Source organism: Heterocephalus glaber, unplaced genomic scaffold (genome assembly GCF_053883595.1).
Source record: "Heterocephalus glaber isolate CG9 unplaced genomic scaffold, H.glaber_assembly_v1.0 deba00000331, whole genome shotgun sequence".
Classification (NCBI taxonomy): Eukaryota; Metazoa; Chordata; class Mammalia; order Rodentia; family Bathyergidae; genus Heterocephalus; species Heterocephalus glaber.
Window position 1 is genome coordinate 28,243,951 of NW_028258142.1, and position 16,867 is coordinate 28,260,817.

General features: G+C 34.9%; 1 protein-coding gene across 8 annotated transcripts in view; it reads right to left on the reverse strand.

Annotated features, from left to right (window-relative positions):
• The window catches only part of Dcc (DCC netrin 1 receptor), a 1,202,110-nt gene that overhangs the window by 53,303 nt on the left and 1,131,940 nt on the right, over positions 1-16,867 (reverse strand). For all 8 annotated transcript variants that reach the window (XM_004855173.3, XM_021236635.2, XM_021236638.2 and 5 more), the window contains 2 exons: positions 10,428-10,654; positions 3,150-3,266 (listed from right to left, as the gene is read on the reverse strand). In XM_004855173.3, the coding sequence (XP_004855230.1) occupies positions 3,150-3,266; positions 10,428-10,654 (344 nt within the window). The remainder of the gene's footprint in view (positions 1-3,149; positions 3,267-10,427; positions 10,655-16,867) is intronic.

Below are 16,867 nucleotides of genomic sequence, written 5' to 3' on the forward strand. Positions count from 1 at the left end.
ACAGTAGCTTAATGCTAAGTATTTCAGTTGGGAGAATAAAGAAAAAGCATGCAGAACTCTGAAACCAGATTTCTGAGTCCAAATTCTGGCTCTATTTTTTACTAGCTGTGTGACTGAAAGCTAGTTACTTAATCTCTCTAAGCCTCAGTTCCCTCTTCAGTAAGCCAAGCATAATAATAGTGTCTCCTCTATGAGCTGAAAAGTTGCCATTCATTGTATATGCCATCCATGCTTTTGTAATTATTATAATAAAATTGAGAGAAGATGTATTAGAGCATAGGGGAGGCAGGACATATAGTACTAATTAGAAACTAACAACTCTTCATTCACTTCTCTGGGAAATTATATTGAGTGTCCACCAAGTGTCAGGTGAGCCCTGGGGATATAAAGTGATCAAAACAAGCAAAATACCTGCCCTCATAGAGGGCATACATGAAAATGTGGGAAGCAAATAAATAAACAAGCACAAAATGCAAGTAAGATGGTGATATGCATTAATAAAATAATGAAGTGGATGAAGAAGGGCAGACAGACCAGAGATGCTTTGTTTGGGAATGGTCAGGGAAGACCTGCTTATAAAGACAGCAAGTTCAACAAAAGTTGAATGACTTAAAGGATGAGCCATGTAAATACTTGCAAAAAGAGATTCCAGGCAAAGAGAACAGCAAGTGCAGAGTCCCTGAGGTGGAAGGTACTGTCCAAGGAAGAGAGAGGAGGGAGGGTACTTGAAAAGTATCTGTAAGTGAGGTGAGAGATAAGCACAGAGGTGGATCTCACAGGGCCTTCTATAACATGGTAATACTGCTGTTCTGTATGGGAGGGGAAGTGACAGAAAAGTAACATGTTGGACTACATATACTGGAAGGCTGCAGTGTAGTTAACTACACTGATTGGAGGGGCTAGAGCTAAAGAAGAAACTACTTATAAGTAAATTACCATGGTCTAGTACTCTATAAGAGATGGTGATGACTTTGCTAAAGGCTAAGCAGTAAGGATGGGAAGGAGTGGTCTAATTTGGGACAAATTTTGAAAACAGAAAGTATAGGATTTAGTTAAAGATTGAATTTGGGAGGGGAGGAAATCATAATCAAGAACATGAAATGAGAGTTTCTGATCAGAGTGAGTGAATTAACAATGGCACCATTTCTTGAAATGAGGAAAACAGCACAATGATTAGGTTTGGAAGTGGGGCTAGGGGTTTATGGAAAAGAATAATTGCTGGTTTGAGCACAGCTGTTGTGCCTATTATCCATTTGGAGAGGCTGAGTTGACAGATGATTAAAAGTTGATATGGACTCTGGGAAAAGATGAGAGAGATACAGTTTGAGAGGCACTAGCAGTTAGGTAGCATTAAGCCATTGCTCCTATGTGACACTCTCTATGATACTAGTGTAGACAGAAAGAGAGGAAGTTTAAAGCCTGTGCCTTGGGTGAACTCTGTGACTGTTAAGAGATCAATAGAAACAATGAGAACAAGTGAAGGATACTGAGGAGGAGTACCCCACTGAAAGGAAGAAAACTGGAGGCCTTCAGAATATTACAAGCCAAGGGAAGGAAGTCTTTGAGAAAAAAATGTGGGAATCTATCCCAAATTTTGTGGAAAAACAGATTTGATCATTTCATTTGATATTTAGAGATACTGATAACATAGGCAACCATGAGTGATTGTGAAAAATCTCATCAAAACTAATAAAGATTACAAAGACAAGAAGTATGTTCAGACCACTTAAATTTTTCAATAAAAGAGATGAAAAGAGCTGGAGGTAGAGGGAGATGTGGTATCAAGAGAGTGTTTTAAAACTCTCTAGAGTTAGGAACGAATAGTAAGATTTGTATGCTAATGGGTAATCGATAAGCAGGCAGGACTAGTTCTGCATGCAAGGGAAGGGATAATTACAGGAATGCTTAAGTGAGTGAGAAGGGACAGCAATAAGATCCTCAGACAGGTCAATTAGATCTGATGCAAAGATAAGAATACTATTTTCTGAATGCTTCTCTCTTCTTGGTGAGATAAGGAGAAAGATTAGTCATTAAGAATGATGGATGGTGAGAGGTATTGAAGTCTGAAAAGTCAGAATAAACGGAAAACATTCATTTTATAAAATGAAATGGTGAACTACTAAAGAAATGCAGTGGCATTTTCCAAACACATGAGATCTACCACTGGACTTGTGGTCACACATACTCAGTGAGCAGGATTGGAGCTCCACTCCAGACACATTTGGCTAAGAGGGCACAAGGTAAGAATTGGTGGAGTTGCTAATTTAACCAGAGTTGAACTTTTTTTTTTTTAAGGTAAGATGGGAAAAGAGGACCAAGGAAGATGAGACAGAAGATAATAAATAACTATAGATTCTAAGTTGTGTTGAGAGAGAAATGAGGACACGAAGGAGATGGAATACAGTGAGAAGGTGGCCCAGTTAGTGAACTGGAGGCTCTAAAGGGATTGAAGAACTGTTAGCAAGGGGGAAATAAAATAAGTGAGCAGAAATCTAAAAGTAATGTGATAGAAAGGAAGATGATAGAAACTGACACTTTGTATTGGTTTGGTATGACATGGAATTGATGAACTGGGATGGGAAGGAGCCAAAATCACTGCAGGTAACAAAAGGAACTAACAGTCCAGAGTATCAGATGGATTGCCTGTATGAATAGTGTAATTACCAAGATTGATCATAGAAGTAATTGGAAAGGAAGTGATCCCTAGATACTAATATCTTAAGTGAACGTGGAGGATGACAGAAACCTTCAACAAAGAGGAGGTAGTAAGTAAATGTCTGACAACACTTGCTTCAAGGGAGCTAGATTATTTAAGAATAAAAGTTGGACGTGATGAAGTAAAAAAATAAAGTTATGAAGGAATAGAATCCATAATACTGAGAAATTACAATTTCTTTTACATAAATTGGCATCTCATTTCTTAAATACATAGCATTGTATTTGCCAACAGACATTCAACTGTATACAAAAATACAAGAACAGAGTAAACATTATTACTTCTAATTAGAAATGTATGATTTTAGTCATTATTTTTCTTTGCCTAGATAGTTCAGAGAAAATCCTAATTATTTCTGATATTTTGACATTTTATAGAAAAGTACTCACAGAGAGCATTTCATTTCTTCATTGTGTCTCCAAGCCTCACTCACCTGGATTGTTGGCCTGGGCCTCCATCGGAATCATGAGCTTAGCGCGAGTGGCTCTGCGTGCAGCCAGTGACCTCTCCAGTGTGGACATGGAGCTCCCTGCTTCCTCAGTGTCTTGACCTAAAAAAAATTGTTTTGAGAAGCGTATCTTTTTCAAAGATGCAGCATTTCATTTTTAGCCAGGCATTCAAATGCCTGGCTAGTATTAGAGTTTTTTTAAATGATAGAGCAGTATTTACTTTCTTCCAAACAATACACTTTCACTATGGAACCATTAAGGAAATTAACCATCATCTCATTACCCAGAAAGAATCATAATTTATAGCTTGATGCTTATCATTTTTTCATAACTATGGCTATGTAAAAGTAGAAAGGTATATATTGTTTTTCAAAAATGATATTTTATATCAATGTGTACTATTTCATAACTTGCTTATACAAATGATATGAACATCTTTATCTGTCAATAAATGTTAGTGATATAATTTTTTAAGGATTAAAAACGATTTTAATCATACACATATGGTCACAATTTTGCCTTAAAAAGATTGTTGGGAAGTGTACATAAGACCACTTGTAAATGTACATCATGTTACTGTAATAATGTCTTATGTCCAGAGGAAAAAAAGGTATCATTCAGATTTGCTCTTACTTGGGAGTACGCTATTCAAAAATACAGTACTCTTCTGTACAAAGAAAAAAGTCACATCACATTTAACAAGATGGAAAAAGCATTGGCTTCCATGGTAACCAAATATCTCAGCCCAACACTTTCTATTATACACAATACCCTGACTTCTTAAAAGTGACCCAAATCCTAGCATGTCCATATTAACAGTGAACAACTATGTTATAAAATAGTTGTTACAAAATTAATTTTTTTCACAACAATTAAAAGAAAGTTGGTTCATACTTCTGAAACCATATAAAGATAAAAATTTTTAAAAATCATTCTTGATTTGGAGAAATTTACATTATACAACACTATATTTCCAGGTCAAAGAGGGCAAAGACATAAATGTACACTAAAATGCAAATGTTTCCCAAAGAGATAAAACAAATTCCATTTACAGCATGAAGGTTTACAAATGTACACCTGTACAACCAAGGATAGCATCACTACTAAATTAGCAAGGCTTTTATAATAAACATTGAAACAAGATTTGCTTTCGAAGTATAAACTTACATCACTACACACACAATACATATATTTATAGGAAGCATAAAAGCTATCTGAATATAATTTTTAATAGCTATTTAGCAACTACTACTTCAAGTTCATAGGCATTAATGAAAAATAAATTACAATTAAAAATAAAGATAGCAATGTTTATATAAGTTTAACATGATTCCATAAAATGCCATATAGTCACTAAAAAACGAGAAAAAAATGACATATACAAATTAAAAATTTAATACATGCTAAAGAAATAATTGAATATCTGAACAATGTGCATTCTATGTGCTCATTTGTGTAATACACATATAAAGTTGTACTGTGTACATACATGTATATGTGTTCATATATACATATACATGAAAATGCCATACATATATACTGAATATCTATTTAGAATGTTCACATATCATTTTTACATTATTGGTTACAACTTTTCACAAGTTTTTTGTACTTTATCACATGCATACATTCTTTTTTTTTTAATTTTTAAATTTTATTTAGTTAGTTATTTTGGTACCAGGGATCGAACTTGGGACCTTGCACTTGTGAGACAGGCAGCGGAACCACTGAGCTAAATCCCTGGCCTTAAACAAATCAAATGCATGTTTTTTTGTTTTGTTTTGTTTTTTTGTTTTGGTACTGTGGATTGAACTCTGGACCTTGCACTTGCGAGGCAGGCGGCAGAACCACTGAGCTAAATTCCCAGCCTACATGCATAACTTCTTTTAATTAAAATCCTAATTAAAATGTAGAATAATACTGACCAAAATTTCCATGTAGGTGAGATAATAGTGGCTGCTTAAATTGGAATCTCTACACATCCTACAAAAACACATGGATGCACCTACAAATAACACCCTAACTTCTAAGTAAAAAAGAAACAGTACTTTCTAGCAAAGTAATATCAAGCTTGTGTCACAAAGTCTTAGTGGAATGCTGAATATCCATCTGTAAGGAACTACACAGAGGAGAGGAAAGGAGAAGAAGGATCCCAGAGTCACTGAAAGTAATCCAAAAAAGTAAGGACCCTCCAACTGTAACAGCATTGAAAAAGCTTCCTAGGGGACCAGCGCGCTTAAAAAAGTATGTGATTTTTAATGGCATCAGGAAAGAATGGGAAAGGAAATTCTTTGTATATAGAACATTTATTATCTTAAAAAACTGAATAAAAATAGAAGACGAATCTGAGGCTGAAAAAATATTTAAAGCAGGAAGGGCTGAAAATTCCTAAAATTTGATAACAAAGAAATCTATAGATTTAATAAATTCATTACACGTCAAACAGGCTGCAACTAAAAATTTCATACCATATTCACTATAGTTCAAATTTCAGAAAACAAAAGACTACCAAAAAATCTTAAAAGTAGTTAAGAGGAAAAGGACTTTACAGTGGTGAAATAATTTGAATTACAGTGGGTTTTCCTAAGGAATCACAGAGGCCAGAAGTGACACAATTTTACAGTGCTTAAAGAGAATTGTCAACTCAAAAAGTGACAGACACTATCTAGCAAAATACACTTGAAGAATGAAGGTGAAATCAAGTCATTCCCCAATTTAAAAAAAAAGAGAGAAGAGAATTTGTCTCCAAAAGATCAACCATCAAAAAATGGCTAATGGAATTTCTCTGGACAGGAAATAATAAAAAGGAGGGGGTGAAGGGAGGGCAGGGGAATGGGGAAAAAATAGGAACCAAGAAAGATTATGTAAAGGTGCAAATTTCCAAAGATGAATGTCATTATATTGTATACCTAAAATGTACCAATAAAATTAATTTTTAAAAAGGTACAAGATCTCAATGATGAATATAACTGTATTGTATTCCTAAAATATACCGATAAATGTAATGAAAAAGAAAGGAATCTTGAAAAACTAGGACCAAAAGATTAAACAACAGAAAGAGTAAATAAGTCTTCCCCCCAATCAGTTTTTAAAATTTTATTTGAGAACCGAAATAATAATTAGGACACTCTCTGATGTGGTTCTCAGAAAAAAAAAATTCTAGATCCAACTATAGTAATGGTTACATAGTTTTCTAATAAGCCATTTGATATTGTTGAGTCTTTTCAATTTTGCAAATTACATTTTTATTCTGAGAATGGACTATATTTGGTGTTATATGAGTTCACTGGAAACCTGAATAAAATGGTTTTTCTATTACTATTTTTGAAGTATGAATTTCTTTGGAAGTATGCTAGTCAAATTTACATTGCCATAACAAATACTTGAGATAATTGACTGATAAAGAGGTTCTATTTTGGTTCAGTTTTGGTGGTTATGATCCATGATTGGTTGGCTCTGTTGCTTTTGGTTTATGGCAGAAGCATGTGGTACAGCATTGTCGTTAACCTCATGCCTGAGAAATGAAAGAGTGAGGAAGGGGCCAGGTCCAAAATCTCCTTTGAGGGCATGCTGCCCATAACCCAAAGACCTTTCATTGGCAATACTTCCGCTAGGCACTACTTCCTAATGGACATCAGGGGCTGGGACCAAGCCTTTTCAACACATGAACTTTTGGTAACACTTTTACAAACTATAGCCGTTAGTAACACTTTCTGATTTTTATTTTTTCTTTTCTTTTCTTTTCTTTCCTTTTCTTTTCTTTTCTTTTCTTTTCTTTCTTTCTTTCTTCCTTTCTTTCTCACTCTCTCTCTTTCCTTTCCTTCTTTCCTTCCTTCCTCTCTCTCTCTTTCTCTCTTTCTCTCTTTCTTGCCTTCTTTCCTTCTCTCTTTTTCTTTCTTTACCAGGGCCTTCATACTAAGCTATATGCCCAGCCCTTTTTAATTCTTTTTTTTTTTTCTGGTACAGGGGATTGAACCCACAGCCTTTAACTGAGCTATATTCTAACCTCTGTTTTTTAAAATTTTTAATTTTGAGAAAGGGCTTCACTAAATCACTAAATTATCTAGTTTGGACTCAAAGTTGCAATAATCCCAACAGAGTGCTCAGCTTAACAGCATGCACCACTATGCCTGGATGGTTTGTACCTTAAAGAGACTACCTGATATTATTCACCATTGTTCAAAATAGGTTTGGGAAATTTAGAAAATATTTAGCAATTATGTAAAGAAGTAAAAAAGAAATCCACAAACTATCCAATAAAACTGGCCTTTATGTGTTGTGTAATCTTTTCAAAGATGTTATTTGCTGAACAGAACATCTTTTATTTTTATACAAAAAGTCAAATACTACCAAATACAAAAATGTTAACATTTACTTGTTTATGCTTCAGAAACAAAAGTAAGGGACCAACCCTGCTGTTTTGCTGCAGTAGACTCTTACTAGTAATTCATTTCAAGAAAGCAAATTTGTCTTTAAGTCATGGAGGTGAACTCTTGCCTTTCTCTATTGTATTTAAGGAGAATTTCAAAATCCACTACATGTAAAAGAGAGGTCTCATAAAAGGATAATTTTTGTCATCTTAGTTTCCACTTATTTGAATAGGGTGCTCTATTGTGGTGATTAGGTTATAAGGTAGGTTTTGTTTAAGTAGCTTGGATACTAGGAGTAGGAAGAAATGATGAAATTGGTAAAAATAAAAAGTTACTTCATTAAAATTTAAATAAGCTATTTTTCAATTTTCTTTTCCATAACTAAATTCTAGATATTAGAAAATAATTTTGGATCATCCAAAGAACTAATTTTATGGGCAGAAAACAGAAAAAGCCCTTCTTTAAAAAGTTTTCCATAAATTAATTGTAATTAGATCAACAAAACATGGATTTAGTCAGAAGGACTTTCAGTCTTGGCTGGCCAATACGAACTTAAAATCCTGAGCATGTTGCTTAAACCATCTTAATTTTAGTTGCTTCCTTTTTCTATGAGGAGGATTGTAACACTGATATCAAAGTATATTGTGAAGATTAAGTAATATAAAGTATGAAAATACCCCTCATAGAACTTAACATGGAGCAACCATTTCTTTCACAATTATTACCTACTCAGAAACCCATCAATAATTACAATGCTTCTTGGTAATGCTGTTTACAGATGTTGATATTTGTTCTTTTAAGAAGAACACACACATACAATGTAATACAAGGTATAGCTTGCATGGTTTTGAGAGCAACTTTACCTTTACTATAACTTTATCTTTACTTAACCTTTACTATAAAGTAGCCAACTAGGTCCTCAAATTGAAGCAAATACAGACAAATATCCTCTCATTCTAAAGAAAACATCCACCATTCGTGGTTAAATTTGTTTTAGGATTTTTTAAAGGACATCAAAACCAGTCTGAATGCCCCCAAATGTTCACAGCATATGAAAGAAAAAGTGAAAATGTGCAAGAGGTATCATAGATGTTACTGACAAAACTCTCTGAAGGGAGAGAGGCAATTTTATTCCAACTAATGTCTTCCAGTGAGAGGCTCTTTCTGCCAACTGGTGTCCAGTTGAGAATAAAGCTACAAGACAATCCACATGTAAAAATGATTTACTTTTCAGGTGGAAGTCTGCTCAGGGAGAAGGTTTGCTGATCTACCCTATCTCTATCTAAATAGAAAGAAAGGCAGTTGAAGAAAGGAAGGCAAGAGAGGGGTAGTGGAAGAATACAAAGTCTCTTACCATTGTGCCTGGAAAAGATACAGGAGGGTATCATGGGTCAAGTAGCATGTGGAAGGTTGGTCAGGCTGGAGTCCTCTTCTTGGAACTCACATACAATAACCCACCAGAGGCCCCATGGGCTTGACAGGGAGAGCTGTGCCTGTCAAGAGGGTATTAATCCTGACTTGGTGTCGCTTGTCTGGTAGCATGGAACTGGGCAGTGGAGGAATACCATAGGGTCTTGTAAAAAGTTCACCCTTGTGCTTCCTAAGAGAAGACTCAGAATTTGGGTGCTACTCAGGAGCTACCCCTCGGGTCCAGAAAAGCAGGAAAGATCCTCAAAGAGTCCTTTATTTCCTCCATAAGCCCCTCTTCACCTCTCTTTTCTATGATATGACTAGAAAGACTAGAGAGGTAAGGGAAAAGATGCCAAGGTGTTTCTAAAACATTATGAATTTACTATCCTGCCACAATATCATCTCTCTAAGGGATGAAAGATTTAAAAAACAAATTGTAACTCTCAGTTTCCAGATCCAAAAGTCTAGCCAGCCATAAAGCAGGAAAATTTTTAATTTAAATTTTAGATTAGTGTTTTCAATATGATTAGACTGCCCTTTAATGAGTAAAATGATAGGAAAGTTACAGGATCTGCTAGAGATACTATTTAAAGGCTAGGAAAGGAATATTCAACAACCCATGGCTGAAAATTAGCAATTAAATTCCTTTTTTATGCAATTTAGAACTGACAAAGCCCATTAAAACAGCTACACATTCAAATAATTAAAATATCCTAATTTAGTTTAAAAAGAGCAACTACTCATTCTATAATCATAACAGGAGTCGATCAAGTGTTTGGTGATACTTGAGTGATATTCTACTTCCTATAAGCACTTAGATAATATGAGCAACAGAAAGTGAAACATAACCATTTTGGAAGAATTCTTAGTGATTCCTGGATACTGGCTGCTCTGAACCAATTCATTGGACAAGATGCTTTTTCTTTCAGATCCTTTTGCATATCGACAACTTTTAAACTATCAAATTAGTGATCACATAAAGCGACTGCCTGATTATTACAGTTGATGGCCATAGTAATGAAGGACCAATAACAGAATACTTTATTTTTTCATACTTTAAGTGGCCTTGATCTGAGTTTTTTTAAAAAAAGAATCAACAAAATATTGAGAATAAACTTCTAATTATCTATAGAGATTGAAACCTGGAAGAAATGTGTACAAGAAGCTTCAAGCTTGATTGTCTTGACAAAACTTTTGTTGAAGATTTTGTAAAAGCAATCAATTTATTTTGGCTTCTCATTTCAATATTTCCAAACTGTACTGTTCCTAATCTTTTAGAACTTTCAATAATTATCTAAGTTATAAAAGACAGGCAATAGGATGACAGAGAATAATATATGTAACTGGTTAATCAACCAAATTTATATCAGATTATTGAAATTATTAAAAGCATGCAAGTTAATGGGAGGTTATCTCCATAACAGAAGGAATAGAAAATTGGATGGTGGGGTTCTTCCCTGATGTCAGTGGGTTGATAATTACCAGAATGAGAAGTGCTTTTACTCCCCAGTTGGGTTTCTGACTGGCTGTGACTGACTGGCGTGAGGTCTTGGCAACTTTGGATGGGGGAGTCCCTTCCTGCAGGGTCAGTGCCTGATGGCTTCTCAATATTTTTCATCTCCATTTCTTCATGATGGATCCAAAGATCAGGGGGTCGGAGGTCCTTCTGGCTGCCCTTCCTTTTGCCCACACTGTGAGTGGCCCGTTTCCTATGGAACAAAGTTAGAAGGGAAATGTAAACACCTCTATTCAGTAGTGCTTCTTTTCCTTCCTCAGTCAATTCAAGTTGGATACAGGGATGGAAACAAAAGGACTCCCACAGGAGATCCGTGAAATCCCAAAATTGGCAGCCTTGTCTTGGCTGCCTTTCCTCCTCTCCCTTGGAGCTTCACCACATTATAGGAGATGCAGTGCTGAATCCCCAGGGCCTCGGCTGCCTGCCAGAAAGCTTCTTATTCCAGCTTCACAAGCTGCAGATTCATGCACAAGGTGACAGTGGGTTAGATGGAGCCATATGCCAATCTGTGGAGCTAGGCATAAGGTACCTGACTGCAACATCTGTTTAGGAGATAAATGAAGGAGTTACTTTGAAAGAGCAGACTGAAATAAAAAGGCCAGAATTTGAGCCAACAGCTAAGATTGGGGCTTAGAAGAAAGTCTATACTTCAGCTGTGCAATTTTATGTGTAAGTGGGACACTTGTTATTTGAAAATAAAAGACTGCATGAGGACATTCTTAGGTGAATAAAACACTTCTGCCTTCGAGTCAGTAAGTGCCTAGATTCAACCACAATGAGACTTGTCCATTGAAAAGTGAAGAGAAGGATCCATCCTTTACAAATCTGCTTCAAGTGTCTCTTGTTTGCTTAAGGACTAGCAACCAAAATTTTACTTTTTTCAGTGATGCTTTCATTTGGGGGCTAGTAAAATTTAACAGCTCTCTGCATTAAGAAGCATGATGGTTATGCTAGCCACCCTATAGTAGGGAGCCATAGAACTATGGCTTGCAGGCCAAATCTTCCCACGGCGTTTTTGTTTTTTGTTTTTTGTTTTTTGTTTTTGGTACCAAGGATCGAACTGGGAACCTTGCACTTGGGAGGTAGGCAGGGGAACACTGAGCTAAGTCCACCCCCCCACCCACCCCCCACCCCCCCCCGTTTTTGTAAATAAAGTTTCACTAGAACATGGCCAACTTTGTTTTTGCACTTCAGTGGCAACATTGTATAGTCATGATGGAGGGTGTAGAGCTTGAAAGTCTTAAACAATTGTATTATTTAGTCTTTTTCAGAAATAGTTTTTGGTCCCTCATCCACTGTTTTATAATCTCCCCTTATAACTGCAGTTTTTGTTCATAAAATAATGCTTCTCCTAAAACAAAATGCAAACCGTTAATCTCTAGTTTTGACAGACCCTTGGAGAAGCATCTCATTCCCACATTCTTCATTTGTTACAGTGGTGGCTTTCTATGGTTGCCAAATGATTCAAACAAGCTATACTTAGTAGCCACTGGATAAATGACTTTGCTTTTCTAATTGTTGAATAACAAACTTTGCAAATGTTTGGTAATTAATAAATGTTTGGTGACACAATTTGCTGAGTTTTCCCAATGTTCTTTTTCATGTTTCTTAAAGCAAACTGATGAGATCAGGAAACTCTCCACTTAATATCTATTTTGTAGTTATTAGAGAAACAATGTTTGTTTTCTGCTGTAATATTTCCCCCAATACCTGTGTTTTGCTGATATCCTGCCAGCAAATCTTCACTGTCTCTAGACAGTGGTCTAAAATAACTCCTAGATAATTTTTGCGTGTTTTCACATAACACTGCTAACCAATCATTCCCTGCTTCATTTCCTTACACTTCATCCATCTTCTTGAACAGATCTTCAACTCACACAAAGTTTTTATGTAATTTATCCCTGGTAGCATTATAGAAGAATTTAATCTTATTCTCAAATTTAGTGGCTTTACCTTGTTATCTGTCTTTCTACAAGATCAAAGTACTAATTAACAACCCCAGCATCTATGTAACAACCTACAGAGAAGTGTCAATTCCCATAACCAGGGCAACACAGTGAGACTTTTGAGGATAACTCAGTATTTAAATAGGCTACAGAAAAAAATGTAGCAAATAATTTTTGAAGCCAATATTTACTTATGAATTCTGGTTTCTCCATGCTTACATGCATACCTTATTCATTCATTCATTTATTCATTCATGCATGGCCTATTCATTAATTTCTCCACTACTGCTCCAGGACCCAGCATTCCTGTCTTCTATTTCAAATAAAGTTTCAAACCTGGGATGAGGGAGAAGCTTTATATGTTTGTGATTCATGAACTTATCTGGGAAAAAATGATTATTTCTGAGAGAATGCATGAGCATTTTTCTGATGGATTTTAATCAGAGCAAGACCTCAGCTAAGAAACTACCTACCCATCCTGCTGTCAGTAAAGAATCTAAACATCTCCAAATGGACTTCATTTCCTTTTGGGTATATATTCTATCAATATCCATCTAAATACTTTTTTCCCTATGATCTCTCTTTTCAAAAAAGAAATCTTTGCCCTTGGAGAGACTCCCACCTCCAGGCCTCTGTAGCAGTTGTGTAATAAAACCAACAAGTATTCATAACTAAAGTGTCTGAAATTTGTCCTAAAACCTTACAGGCACAGCTGTCACCTTGACCTTCTTCCCATCTGCTGGTTCTCTCACATAATGACTGCTCCGCACAGCACTGTTCAGTTCTTCTGCTTCACCATTAGAAACTTCAAAATGTGTATGAAGATGCCCCAGTACAGCGGTTCCCAAAATATGGCCCCTGGATGGGAGGCATCAGTAACACCTAGGAACTTATCAAGAACACACTGTCTCAGTTTCCATCCCAGAGCTATTAAATGAGAAATGTGGAGATGGGGGATGGGAAGAAATTTGTGTTTGAGCAGTCCTCCAGGTGAACGTAAAGTTTGAAGACCACTATCCAGTGACTTATTTGGTTTTATTTTATTTTAAAGCTTGTATTTCTAATATATGAAGATGATTTCACGCATTTAACTCCTGATAATATCAAATGCTTTCTCACAGGTGCCAGTAATTTCTGTTTTTCCAAAAATGGTTTTAATGTAGGAGTATCAGTTCCTATCCCATACATTCTTGAAAAAAAGGTAAACAATCCTCCAAGTCCTTCTTTTCATTCTATGGCAAAGATTTTATTGTATAATTGTATACTTGTTTCCTGTATTTTTAATATTATTGTCGCTCTATTTAACTTCTTTCCAGAATGCCTTTGCAATCCCATTATGAATTAAAGTTCCTTTCAAGACTCTCTTTTTCAGGAAGCCTTCCTAACCACTTTAAGTCAATGTAATCATAGAACCACTTTGGAAATTAGCATGGAAATGTGTTAGGTACATGTACCAACTCCACACAAGGAATGCATTTGTATTGCAAAACATACAAAAAAGGAATGGGATCAAGAGGTGGATGGAGGGAAGGAAGGGAAAGGGGATGAAAAAATGGAATTAAAATGTACATATACCAACTCCCTACAAGGAATGTAAACATTATGTAATACAAATATGTACTAATAAAAACCCCAAACAATCTAAATCATATCCTTCATCTCTCTAACCTATCACCTGGGTACTGAAAGCTGAGTATCTTACTGAACTGACTCTTCTGTGATAATTCAGAAGTGCCAGCCATGCTAGAGAAAACCATTTCCTTCACTTGCTCAAAATTATCCATCATTTTACACTACTTATTCATGAGTATTTTTCATTGAACATGTATGGAATTTTGACTATGTGTCAATAAATATATGTACTGCAAGTGACAATCTGGGTGGGAATTGGGACCTTAATAAATGAACTAAAATGGCCTGGCTTGTGGGAATTTCTGAAGTGTTGGAGTAAGGAGTATGCACTGGAATATGGAAGGAAGTAAGAGTGAGAACAAAAGGGACCAAATCAGAGGAGGCCTTGCTTCCAACAGCAACATCTGGAATAATACCAAGAAGTCAGTGGGGAACTGCAGAAGTATTTTTAGTTCAAAAGTTAACGTTAACAAGATTTATTTTTTTGTATGATGCCAGTCACATGCTAAGCATTCAGTGATTACTTGTATAAAAAAAGAGCTTCTCACTACTGAGTTTTTAAAAACTTCTTCATTGGTTGTTTATTGGTCTACCTTTTCCTTACTTTGCATAAAAACTATTACTCTAAAAGGAATATCCTTTTTGCTTTTAATCAGTATGTTGGAATTGTGTATGAGTTAAAAGCAACATTGGTAAACTGTCTATTATATTCAAGACTATGTCCACTGATGTTCTAAAATATTGTTATCATAGATTCTTTTGAGACATTGTGATAGATGGTTAAGTTCTCTCTATGTACTTAGCTATGACCTGCTCAAGTTGTTTATAAGAGGCAGACAAATAAATAGTTCTGTACTAATCCAGCGGTCAAGGATCTGCCTAAAACATTATGAAGACTGAGGCAGAAACGCTGAGCCCTGCCAGGCATGGGAGAAGGGCTTCAGGAGGTCAAAAAGGAATGTACAGAAAGGATTATAATCCACTAGTAAAAGATAGATTGGGATGTAGAAATATTTTCTCTTCTTTCTCCATTCTCTATATTATTTTTATTTTAATAAATATTAAAAATAAAATCCTACATTATTAACTCAGGGAAAATTATTGTTACTCAAATAAATCTTTATTTTCTGAGGTGGAATTAAGATATATCAAAGTCCTAAGTAGTTGCCAGTTAAAAGCCCTGTGACATAAATACTAAAAAAATAATTAAAATGTTAAAAAACTGAAAATCAGTGAAAGTAACCTAGAGTTAAAATACTGAGGATTTCATTTGAGATTGTAAAGATTTGATCTTTTGTATTGAAAATAATTATTTCTGTCAAATTTTGAATGTGAACTGATCTTTAAAACTTGCTGTACACATGACAAATCAAATAGAAAGATTAAGGGATTTTTATCAACTGAACCTTATGTTTTACTTACATATTCAAATATCATTTTATCTGAAAAGCCTGTAAATTATCTACCTTAAAACTGCTTTCTAAATGTAATAACCATGTTTTCTGAATTTTTAAGATCTGTTCAATGTCAAATATTTTTGTTTATCTCTACATTTATTCTAACTTAACATAACATGTGACCTTTATGTTCACCAGGAAAATCTTATTACTTTATTAAAGAGCACAGAAAATCCCATCAATTTGTTTTCATAAAACATAATTCTTCTTATACTAATCCACTATAAATTTACTAATTGAAAATATGTAAGAGGAGTTTTTTCAAAGTAGGTAAAATGTTGTAATACATAACTAAAAATAAATGCTAAATTTTATTTTTATTTTGTATTATTTTAAATCTAAATGACATAGTATGATTCTATAGTTTAGTAGTATTCTGAGGAGGAGGGCTTCTAGGTTTTAAAGATAAAGGAGATGATATAAAATGTTTACTCTTAATTCTCATTATATTTGAAAAAACTGAAATCCAGGGATTAAAGTTCTTCCCTTAGGTGGCATAATTAGTTTAAATAAAGTAGTAGTAGAGCCAGAACTGGAACTTAGGTTCCAACTTTTGCTAGTTATTTTATATGATAAAAAATTAAATCTTACTTACTAGACTTTTAATCAAGTAGACTGCATAATTATTAAATATATGTACAAATTTTAAAAATTGTAAGATTTATATGATACTAACTAGAATAAGGTATTACTGATAGGGCATACAAATGTTTCAGTCCACTTGGATGCAATTCAAGCTCACCAACAAATAGCACAGAAAAAAATTCACATTTGTCAACAGACTCAGACAGAGAGATATTAAAGAAGCCCTGAATGCGTTTCCTACTTCTCTTTATTACTTACATTAAAGTCCCTATTTTCAGAAAGCTCTGTAAAGAGCCTTATTTCTATTTCAGATTGGTACTGATTTTGCTTTCATCTATTTCACTCAATTTGTTCTAAAGGATTCAACAATCATGGGGGTCTGCTAGGGGGGTCCTCAATGAAATCAAGAAAAACTCAATTACAACTCAGCAATGGCTTGATGGAATTTTCTCTTTGTTTCTGTTAACATATGCAAACAAAGGGAGAAGGGTGAAGGCCAATAGATCTGCCATGGAGGAGAGATGTGAAAGTGCCAAAGTGCCCCAAGTTAATATTAAGAAACTTTGGGCTAGTGTAAAAAAAAGAAAGTGAGCTAGAAATGCACTTTCTTTGGATCTTTCATCACACATGGAATCACTTCTTCTTTCCTTCATGCCTTAATTTTAAAAAACAAGTTATACTCGGGGTTTAGAATCTATCTAAGACTAAAACCTTTAAGCTTTTACTAAAGGGCTTATCAAAGGATTGAAAAATGAGTGGTGAGTTTCTCAGCATTTCACTTTCAAC